We start from the raw sequence: 12,205 nt of genomic DNA, 5'->3' as shown, positions 1-12,205 counted from the left end.
GTGCATTTGCGCTGATTTGACTAAAAATGTAAATGGGAATAACATTAGAGAAAGTCTTCCTGCTTTCTCTACTTTCAAGTTCATATTTTTCAAGAATAAAACTGCCATGCTGATGTGTTCAACTTTTAGGCCCACAGTTAAACTGATTCATCCCCGTAAATGATGCACTGTGATCACGGACGGGGCTTAAAAGAATCTACAAAACGTGACAGTCGACGTGTTGTCACCAATACATGATGCATCCTGTTCTGACCTGTGTTTATTGCACTGTTTTGGCCAATTACTTCAATTCTGAGGATGCCAAAATGCAGCGGTGACTTATATCAGCCTCCCAAATTTGATCGACTTCCAATTGTTGGAAAGATATTACACAGTGAGAACACAGATGAGTGGACAGGGCCGAGTGAGTGGACCAACAGAGACAATAAAACAGAGAGCATAAGAAACAGGGATGGTGTGTGACAGCACATCAGAGCTCTGCGTGCACTGAGAGCACTGGATAATGGGGAGACTACAAGATTAACAGGGAGGAAAACAGTTTTACAACACATCATTGAAACACAAATACCTTCGAATAAGCAGTAAAATAGGAACAAAAACATAATAGTCTTTACACTTACAGGATAAAGATATTCGGCTTAGTTGTGAGTCTCCTTCCTGCATCATTATTTAATCATCATTGTTTCTGATTGTGTGCAGAAGACAATAAATCCTGTTTAAACTTCATGTCCAACGTTCATTCTGTTTTTTACTCATATAAAAAACACAGGTGCACCCACATCAACAACCCTGTTTACAGTATTTAATAATTCAGAATCATAAGCAAAACTTGTACAGTCTGAAAATACAATCAGAATCAAACTCAGAAAAAGCCACAAAAATTATTGGGGCCAAGGAAGAAAATCAGTAAAGTTTGCCAGAAATAAATGAGAAAAAAAGCAAAGTGTGGGGAGGTTTATTCTGAATTAAGGAAAGTCGGGTTTCAGGTGTGGAAATTGAGCTGAAGCTTATCGGGTTTTTTTGGAACCAAAAAAGAAATAGTCTGTCGAGCACGCACACACATACACACACAGAGACATAACATTATCAGTGTTATGGTGAAAAGATATTATTAAAGGAAATATTATTAAAAAGAACTCCAGAGCCCTCATGTGAAGGACGGGGCAAGGAAAAGCTGTGTGTGTTTGACACAGTGTGTGGGTGACTGTGTGTGTAGCCTGTTTGTTCATTACTCATTAGTCTACAGTACTATTTCAACAAAACTTGGATTTGAATACTCATTGTGTGCTATTTTTTGTGCACGTGTGCTTAAGACCTCACCTCTGTGTGTGTGTTACAAGACAAAGCCGACTATGCTCGTGATTCTCTGACATAATACAGTACGGGTCTCTGTCTTTTCAGCCTTGGTACTATTTTTCTGACAAAACTGAGAAATCTTTTTTGCACAAAATACCAACAGAAATTAAACCAAAAAAAGGGCTCAAGTGTCCACATTGCTTTCACTTGATCCAGCTGGCATAACACTGGGACTGTTTAGCAAATTCATTTTAATAACTATAGTGAAAGTTTCAGTTTAAAAGGCCAAAACCAACAATACATTTCTCCCATTAACAAGTACAGTATGACCTGTGTTTCCAAAGCTGATATATATTTCCTCCTCAGCCAAGGATGTCAATTGTCCATATCCTCTTAAAACATATCAGAGCCACTGTTGCACTGGGTGACATGTTTCGTCCCCACAATGGACATGGGCACAGTAGTTAAAAAGACAGCACATGCACAGTTTACTCGTTTGAATAATGTTTGCAAAAAATAGAGCCCAGGTGCTTCAGGAACATTGAAAGTATGTGTGACCCATTTTTTATAAGGATTTATGTCTTAGAGGAAACTAACCTGCTCGGGGCTGAGTGCCAGAGACCGACTGAGAAGACAAAATATGAATAAATGGGACTAATATATTGTTTAGATTTGGACAAAGAATACTCGCAGTACTCCTTAGGCATACTGCAATTTGTACTGTTTTGTTATTTCTGCAAGCTTGCAATATTTACTTTTTTAGATTCAAAATGCCTTTGTGTGGCCTCGTTAGAAAAACTTGTAACGTGCTGCATAAAGGAGAGCAAAGCAAAGTAAAACCCGGGAAAGCAGGAGTGAAGGGGAAGGGGCGAGGAGTGGCGAAATCCTGGCAAACGTAGTGACGGAGGAAATAAAAGGAAAGAAGTTTACACATCAATCGGCTCCGCAGTGGACCTCACTGTGAAGCTGATGATACACAGCCGACATACTGAGGACATGTAGAGCTGTAATTATGCTTTCAGTGGGGACAGGGATTGTGTTAGAGACAGAGACCCTGCTCATTTTGTTAGAAACGATAATGACAATGAATATAATGGAGCTGAACCTCTGCTTGTCTTCTGCTCTTCATATTCTTTTTACATACATATTTTTGTGTCTATGTATCTGATTACAAAAATAATATTGCATCATCTCACATGTTCATTCAATGTTTATTAACTACAGCATTTCTGTCATAGGGTCATCAGGTCACTCGACGCCCATGTAGACACGATAACAGCAATGACAATGCTGCACTTCATAAATAAGCAGCAACGCATCCACACTCTCTCTCTCTCTCCCACACACACACACACACACACTCTTACTCTGTTGCTCCCTCTCACACAGGCACAGAGTCAAATTCTGTCACGGGTGTAGGTAACTCATACATAAACATGAATTACAATAAACAGAAATGATGTTTGCGAGATGTTCAAACAGAGACAGGTAGAGGCAGACATGCATACAGAGAGGCTGGGCAAAGGTGCGCAGAAATCTACCATCTGTTGCATTTGTCCCTTTTTAGCATATATGGTGCGTCAACCTGTTTCATGTGGTTTAATATTAACTTTATTAATGTTGCCATAGATTGGTTTTTCATTTTTACCTTGAACAGATTGATAATTATGTGCAGCTGCATGCGTCTGAGTTGACCTCTCCAGTAGACACCAGGGTGTTTAGTATTCCAGTCTGACATGGACTTTCTGTGGCCAATCATCACACACTTCTAAGCTCTCAACACACACACACACACACACACACAGCCCCTTAAATGATGCCCTGCTGCCACATAATTTCACAGCAGGCTCTAAAGCAGAGTTAATCAACTCTAATCAATGTTCATATTATAAACACAAAGATAGATTGATAATGCTAAACATAATAAAGACCACAGATTAGAAGCTTTTGTGTTCTGACAGATAGCACCGCTGCACTGATTAAGTCTGTCAAAGTTCCCGACCCAAAGGAGGGTTGTGGGATAATTAAAGTAGGCTCTCAAATTATTTCTGTGGTGTGTTCTGATGAAAAATAAACCTTCAGTTACAGTATGTTGCCAGTGCTGTCTTAAGTCAGTGCCATGAACAAACTGTTCAGTCAGGGAGCTGCTGTTACAAGAATTACACAAATTAAAGATGCTGTGCTCATTACACAGCAGAACATAAAAACAATCTTGCTTTAATATTACCATTTGAGCCCCAATGGCAGTGCAGCCAAATATGCTACGTTTGTCCTCAGGGTAGTGCTAAAGGAAAGGTGGCAGCTCGTAATAAAGTCCAAATCTATCCGTCTATTACAGACTATTTGTGTGTCATGCAAATTTCATGAAAATCTGATGTGAAATGGCAACATGGCCACAGCACCAGAGGAGAGCTCACAGACCGTTGAAAATGCTAAGCAAAACACTTTTTTGATGCTTTTCGTCTGGAAATTGAAATCTTGGCTCAATATTAAGTAATTGTTAGTGGGTTCCTGCTATATTACAATTTATCTTCCACGATTGTTCACCTGCACGTTTTTAAGCCTTCAGCCACTGATGTGGAAGCTCGGAGTGGTAATCACACAGAAATACTGCCCTTCATGTGAATCTAGAGGAATGGTCTGAATATTCCCTGGCTATCTGGCCAGCTGTGGCAGAGACACATAAGAACATCACCATGGTTAAGGCCCCTTCACAACTTTAATAACATTTGCATGAAATAAAATGCATGCAGTTCGCTTTAATTGTGTTTGCACAGAGTCTAGTACTGTCATGCAGAAAAATCACTGGAGTCAGAGCCAGCTGCACAAAAAAATCAGAGTGAAAAAAAGACACTTGTAAAATAATAGAAGCAGCCAGGCAGCAGGGATGAGCAGTTCAGAACAGAAACACATAAATGTGGTACAGCTACTGGCCACATTCAGCGAGCACAGCAGGAGACGTGTTTGAAGGTTTTACTTTTTCTATTGAAAATCTTCTCAAAAAAATTCACCTGACTTGGTATGAAAGTGTAATGTGGAAAAAAATATATGTTCAGTTCAGATTCACCGTACTTGTGCCTCTGTGGTTCAAAAGTCCAGTTCGTCTTCAAACACACGTTAGACAATGACAGATTACAGACGTTATTTTCCTGTCTATTCTTATGCAAACAGCTTAAACAAAATACTCACACTGTCCTTTTTCAGTATGGTTGTTATTACTTTTATTAATTATTATCATCATCATCATCATCATCATTATTCTTCAAGTTTAGCTGTGTAACAAACTTTTCTCGGTTGTCAAAATATGTTGAAGTATCTTTTTGCATGAAATGAAACCTAAAAACAATAACACAGAGAAAGGTAGCAGAATAAAATACAACATGAGAGAAAATAACCTAATAAAATCCCATCTTTTTCTATAAAAGCCATTCAATAGAACAGAGACAAAATTCTACTAAAATATATTGGTTAAATGTACACAGTTTATGTGTGTGCATGCATGTGTATGTTTGTCTGGCCACCATTAAATTGGCCTTAAGCTCCCTTGTTTCCCATGTATAACACTGTACATCCCAAAAATGTACACACCATCTGTACCACCGTCTCTGTGTGTGTTGTCCCTTCCTTGGCAATAAGAACATAATAAATGGAGTGCAAGCAACAGCATTGTTTTCTAAAACACATTTTGACAGAGACAAAACTTAAATCACTTGTTAAGGCCCCCCAATGTAAACGCTGACGTGAAATGCCATCAAACATAACATAAGGCTGTGTTCTTGGTAATTCAAGGCAGTACAGGGAACAGGGATTCTTTGCAACCTTAATGACTTAAACACTTCGCCATCTGAATTTGTCAGCCCAGCCCACTGAAAAGTGTATGTGGTTGATCGCAATGACACGTAAACCCAGGTTTATCAAAATAAACCAAAAATGGCAAAACAATTCTTCTTCATTTTCTCCCAAATCTTCTTACTGTTTTTTTTAGAAATCCCAAGAAAACTTAAAAAACAAAAACCACAAAAAACAAACAAACACTAGAGTAATGGAAATTGCATCAAATACTGCTGGAAAATAAATGAAACAAATTCTAAGAAAATCCCAGCAATGGTTTCACTGAGTACAGAAAATGCTACTGCTGGCAATACTTCCTTTAAAAGGCCCATTCAGGTAGGAGAGAGATTCAACCTAAACCAATTCAGCATAAGATAAAAGGGTCCTGTCAGTTGTGGGGCCTCAGGTTTTAGGTGTGACCTTACCAACTCCTACTAATGTCCCATCAAACTTTCTACATAGTGAAAATGCCTTCATAAATTCTTTTAAGGGAGGCAGCAAGATGAAGGAATAAATAAAAGGTGGGTTGCAAGAGATACTAGCACATAAGAAAGATGGAAGTAAAGTTGAAAGGAGGTAAGAAGATAAACAGAAGAGAGGGGATGAACTGATATATCATTAGGGCCCTTCCTCTCTTTTCATCCTCATTTGTCAAAGACGGTCATCCACCCATCTTAACAGGTATCCTTCAATCCTCCCTTTGTTCTGTCTTTTAAATCGATGCTTTATTCCTTTCATTTTTTTTCCTTTTGCTACATTTGCAAATGTAAACAGTTTGTATTGAGCAAGCAGCCCCTTGAGAGAACAGCCAAACCAGGTCAGTTCTAAAAATTGTTACATGTTAGCACAACATTTACTAATATAAAGACAAACATCTTAACTTCGTTCATAGCGAATTAACTAACCGATGATGTTTGAACATTTTCTTTTTTCCTCTTTGATATGATGGGACACATGTACTAAATGAAGGGCAAACCTTCCTGTACTTGACATCAGAGTTTTCTTCTAATTTGTACTGCAGCAGTAGGAAGTCTGCACCCAACAGCAATTCCTGTAATAAGCCACACTTCCACCTTTGATATAAAGATGTTGCATCAACAGTTTGCAGGGTAACAACTCCTGACTGGACAGGTTTTACAGTTTGGCTGTTAAAGCATACTGCAAATGTACAGTATTAACCAAAAGCATTTACCAGAAACTGAAATGCATTGTTTACTCCTAAGACGTTATTCAAAAGAAGGGAAAACCTACACTGCATCAAATTTACATCTGTTTAAGGTTTGAGGCAAATACTACAGGTAATGCTAACCTGCAACCAGCACTCAGCAGCACACTGAATGTTTTGGTGAAAAGTTCAGCTCTTTCATTTTGTAGAGCTCTGAGCAGAGTGGAGATTTATTCTGATTTTCTCCTCTGTTGCCTTGGTGTTTAAACTTTTCTGCAAGAAAGAAATCTCATCTCACTGTTGGTCTGAAAATAAGAAGGAAATTCGACCCTTTTGTGTTTTTCAAGTTAACCCTGTTCAAACTGATTAATAATCAACACAGGCTTTAAATGACCTTTACATGTACCATGATCTGTGGCACACCGGTGACATGACTGCATACCATAATTCTGCTTCCATCTCCAAATACCCAGTAGAATAAACTGTAGAAAACATCTGCTTGATAAGAAATCTTTCACACTGAAGTAACCAATGCGTACGTGTCTACATTCCTACAAAGTAGTGTACATGCATGCAAACATGAAAGAGCGATAACTACTCATTGACAGTTTTATAGTACGCTAACCAAAAGAGCACATGTGGGAACTTTTTCAATGGGCTGTAAATGTGAAGTTTGAAAAGGTGTCAAGTATCGTGTGACTCTGATACCTTTGTCTCTTTGTCCGACTTCTGCATGACGTGACTCACGGCTTACAGAACATTTTGACGAGGACAGTATAACATACCTGTTAGAAAAGCTGTACAAGTTACCAGGCACTAGGTGGAATATTCTCATTCATGTCTTTAGGATAAGCATAGAAAAATATTTCCCCCGCATCATTAAGCTACTTCCTTTCTATCCATTGTTTTCATACAGGCTTTTATTTTTTTCTTGAAACGAGTCTCTTGGTAATTTCTGTTTTTTAACAACTAAGGCAGCAAGGCTGGAGCTATGATTCTCTCTTTATAAAAATAAATGAGATGGCCACAACGTTGCTCCATTTTTAAGAACAGGGGATTTTCAAAGACCTGACTCTAACGACTCTCTCAATGATAAAAGTAAACCTTGAGAACTGTAAGTTTGCTTTAAGACATAGTCAGTAGTGGAAGGATGTGTAAAAATGCCAGTGGGCCTTTTCTATAACTGTTGTAAGTTGCAATTGAAAGGCAAATGTAGAGTGTACGTTGTGTTGACTGGAGTTAAAGACTCCAACTATAAAATCTTACAATTTTACAATTCGATCTTGTGTTTCTTTTCAGTATTATTCAGCACTAACATGTAACAGTTCCTGTCCCCAGAAAAGGCAACTTATTTTGCAGATTTATTAAGATGCTAACATGCTACATCGAGGTAACCTACCAAACTCCCAGCAATATCAGATCAGCTGAACCAAACACTGTAGGCAAAGGGCTCTGTAGACTGAACACAGAGAAAGGTTTATACAGTTAACCCAAATAATTGATCCTTTTGATAAAGTTTAGGGTTTTTCTCCCTAAGTCTCTCTATAAAACCATGTAACCTAACAACATGTAAAAGACATACAGAAAAAAGTTACATACTAAGACCACGTTGATCTATTAAGAAATAAAAACATGATAAGTACATATATATATGAGAACATGCTAAAACCAATAGACCGTTTAACACGTAAAAATGATGTGTCACATGCTATGAAACAGGTGGGTTGGTGTGCAACACGTGTGACCCCTGAGGATTGGAAAACCAAGCACAAGCCTTCATTGTTTAGATCATCATTTGGGGACGGTTACATCCTTTGATCCTCACACACATTAATGCAATTACACAAATGCACACATACACACAACCCCTACTTTCTCGTACCATTTCTATTAGCTGTAATCTATGTAACAAGTCTCCTTAAGAACAAAGACATAAAAAAACAAACAAACAAAAAAACAACTAATTGCTCTAAAAAAAAAATAAAAAAAAAAATCAAATAATCTAATTTTTATAGTACCTTTTCCAAACAAAAAAATAAAATAAAAATAAAAAAAGAAGCATTATTTTTTTTTTTACAAAATAACATATTACACTGTATAGGAAAATGTAGCAAATTGCATGTTTTGTAATATCATCAATATTATTACCATTATATTATTATTATTATTATTATAATTATTATTATAAATGTTAAGCAGGTTAATAGATGGTCGTTCTATTAGGCAGGCAGCCAGGCACGTAGCTAGAATCATGGCACAGAGGAAGGTAGGAAATAATGTCACTTGGATTGATCCAAATGAAGAAAGAAAACACTTCGGCCCGGCATTACATCGGTTTTACCAGTTGGAACTGGTTTTAAGCAGTTCAAAAAGTCCCGGTCAACTCAAATCAGACTAGTCTCCCATCCTGGGCCACTTTGCAGCAGTGGTGATTTTGCATTGATCCAAGAACAACAACAACAGGGCACAAGTCAAAGAACTGATCCTTGGTTTTTCTTTAAACCAAGGAAACACCAACTGGAGTGCAGCCCAAAAAAGTTTTGGTTTTGAATCCATTTACAAAGTGAAAAAACTGTCAAAAAACATGCCCTGGACCAGAACAAAGCAGTTTTTAACTAATCGAGATCACGCTGTAGATGAGACAGTTTCAATGATGCCTCAGACTAGCTTGGACCAGCTTGTGGTTCCATTCAGTTCAGTTCAGTTCAGTGTTTTGCTTCTAGCAGTTTTTTTTTTTTTTTTTTTTTTTTGCTCTATGGTGGCTGTGCAAGTGCTGAGCTTCTCAAACTCATCCTCAATGAGACCAGTCCAATGTTCAGTTGAGCTTCCAATCCTCTTACTTGGAAAGCACATGAAGTGGCTGTTTGTTAAAGGTGATTTCAGCTGCATGCCTGGACTCTTGTTGTTGAATACTTCCTGCAGAGCTGTCAAGGGACCGTCACTCAACATAGGGTTCTGGCTATTTCTCCAAGCTGTCCCTGCAGCAGTTCAGCAAGATCCTACAATGATTTTTGACCATTTGACAGCCGAGTGCTTCCAGCATAGGGATGTGTTCCATTTTGTGCCCATTTTGACATGAGCTAGCCTCCAGGAACATGGGGGCAAACAGCTTATTCATCCACCAAAATACGTCCAAAGGTTTGTGTCAATTAAAGGCATCTGTTTAAATACTCTCTGTGTCCTCATCTAAGTTTTTAGTCTCTGCAACAGTTTCAACCTCAATGGTTTTTGTCATGTCATCAGCACCATCTGACACCAGTTTGACTCCTATTTCTTGATTTGTTATGTTATGACTCTCTACTTTCACCCCATTTTCAGCTCCTGTTTGATCATTTGCATCATTGGCTGTAATCGCTCCTTGATCGTGACATAAGCCCATGAGATCACTTTCCCTTGTGATCTCATTATGATCACCTCTATGGTTTTCCTCTGGAGTCACACTCTCTGACATCACTGCAATGCTCTGGATTTTGGCGTCTTGTGTGTGACCCATCTGTTGTGAGGTCTTATCTGTGTACCTATGTAAGCCTCTCTGTATGTGTGTAGTGAAATCGTAGCGATCCACACACATATGGAGGCAAAAACTGCATTGGTATGGTCCCTGGTCGCCGTGGCAACTCATGTGAAGGGCATACATGACCTCGTCCAGGAAGTAAATTCCACAGTGGATGCAGCGATTGGTCAAGTCATCCTGTGTTGCTGCTTCGACCATTGTAAGACTCGATGAAACACTTGACCGGCTTGTTGCCAAATGATCCTTTTCTTCCTTTCTAATTTCCTCCCTCTGTTTCCCTCCGTCATCTGACCTCTCATCCTCCTCTTTCTCTCCTTTCCAGTTCTCTTGTAACCTGTCACCTGGTGGTGAATCCTGCCTTCTCCTCTCAGCGCCATTTGTTGACATGTGTGCGTTTGCCAAACCTGAATCTCTTTGTCTTATTGCAAGATCCAAAGGAGCATCATTTTCTAATGATGATGACGAGGAGGATGTTTGCGGATGAAGAGGAGGAGGGGGATAGTGAGGAGCTGGAGGAGGTGGAAGAGGAGAGTAGGGAGAGGCACAGTAAGGCACTGTGTAGCTTTGCTGATGATGCTGTACCGGAGTCACCATTGCACTAAGGTAATGAGCATTATTTCCAAGGCTACCAGGGCTGCTGAGATTACTAATGCTACCAGGAACCCCAGAGGCGGCCGCCATCTTATACTTCGTCCAGAATCTGAGCCAATCTGACTCAGGTGTCAAATCAGTTGGGAGGGTTAATGATAGGGGTAAAGAGAAAAGGGGGTACTGGTATTTTTCAATAGGTGAACCCGGAGGTGAATAGCTTGATGGTTTGGTTGGACGCATGTACTTTTCAATCGGACTGCCTCTTTCTGATCCCCCTCCGCCTTTACCTCCCTCTGCCTTTGATGACATCCCTCCCTCGACAATGCCCCCATTGCCCTCTGCTACCAATGAGGAAGGAGGATGTGAAGGGAGAAGAAGAGGGGGCATGCGTCTGTGGATCTCCAATGTTTGATTAGCTAAGAATGCTTGGGTGGATCGGGGTGAGCGTGAGCGAGGGGAAGGCTGCTGGTTTTTGATTGACGCACAGGTTCGATCTGACTCGTCCCCATTCATGCGCTCCTCGCTGGTGATTCGCTGTTGCTTGGGGGCGGGGTTTTCAGACGATAGGGAATCAGGATTGAGGCGTTTTCGGGTTCGTCGTCGGATAATTTGTTCACCGTTGTTCTGCTTTATGATGTTTAGAGGCCTGGGAGTCTAAAAGACAAAGAATATGGAGAAAAAGGAAGATAGCTGGTTAACATTTAGACAAATGTAATAAATAACTATTGCTAAGATATATTTATTGATAAAATAGTCTAGGTAAAATATTAAGATTCCGTCTTCAGTAAATGTAGATGTGCAGCTCTGCTGTTGTTAGCATGACTGGCTTTATCTACCGGCACACTGGGTGTAACCTGACTGATCATGTAGAGTAGCCTTATTTGCCACGGCTCAGCGCTGCTTTGATGTGTTATTATGCACGGATTGGGTGTCAGATTTGTGTTTCTCAAGGACTGGCCATTGGAGCACACCTCCTCAACCGCCCCTAGTTCACAACCACAACAACAACAATCAATACCCAGTAGAACAACTAAAATGGTTTTTGATTCAATGTTTTAAAAGCCTCAGTTTATTGTTAAGGAAAAGTAAATGTGACATGCAAGAAAAAACCTATCCAGCACACTCCTGAGGACTGTGCTTTTTGCCCTTACCACAAGGGGGTGTGCTTACATCTGATATAAAAGGAGTTCGGCCTCAAGACTTAACTTTCATTTAAGAGATAAGATTTTGAACATGTGCCTTCACTCATTTCTCAACCTTGTTTTATCTAAATACATGGGGGGAAAAAAATCAAAACAGTCAAAACATTTCCAGACAAATGAGTAAAAGATTTTTTTTCCCCCTGGAAGTAAAATAAACAGTATAGTTTAAAGTGCCTTCAGAACCAACGTGTCCTAGCCAAATGACAGCAGCTTTTTAAAGCTTCAAATGTGCCTTCAGTTTATTTAAATTTACACTGCCATGCTACATAAAATCTGCCTTGTTATTTCTTAAAAATTCTTGCCACATCTGTAACTGATGTGGAGCTTTTGAAATGAACCGTATCAGATGAAGACATATCATAAACTCACATGATAGAACAATATTTAGGAAACAAAGAGATACTTAAGTGCATAAAGGAAACAGTTCTTTTTAAAGTAAAATCAACACATACAAAGCTCCCATGCTTTTAAAATGTATGATCCATGGTTATGTGTATCCTGTGTGACTGAGAATGTGTGTATCTAAAAGTAGGTCTATCATTTCAAGTGTGTGTGTGTGTGTGTGAGAGAGAGACAGTTTCATCATTGTCAGGCTGTGGTGTTAAC

The 12,205-nt window shown here is 39.3% G+C and overlaps 1 protein-coding gene across 5 annotated transcripts in view; it reads right to left on the bottom strand.

Moving 5' to 3' along the window:
- Positions 1-4,492: 4,492 nt before the first annotated feature.
- trps1 (trichorhinophalangeal syndrome I) overlaps positions 4,493-12,205 on the bottom strand; it is a 109,076-nt gene continuing 101,363 nt past the window's right edge. For all 5 annotated transcript variants that reach the window (XM_067499682.1, XM_067499674.1, XM_067499688.1 and 2 more), the window contains exon 11: positions 4,493-11,051. In XM_067499682.1, the coding sequence (XP_067355783.1) occupies positions 9,456-11,051 (1,596 nt within the window). In that variant the 3' untranslated portion in view covers positions 4,493-9,455. The remainder of the gene's footprint in view (positions 11,052-12,205) is intronic.

This window comes from Channa argus, chromosome 1 (genome assembly GCF_033026475.1).
Source record: "Channa argus isolate prfri chromosome 1, Channa argus male v1.0, whole genome shotgun sequence".
In the NCBI taxonomy this organism is placed as follows: domain Eukaryota; kingdom Metazoa; phylum Chordata; class Actinopteri; order Anabantiformes; family Channidae; genus Channa; species Channa argus.
This window is presented reverse-complemented; position numbering and strand designations above follow the sequence as displayed.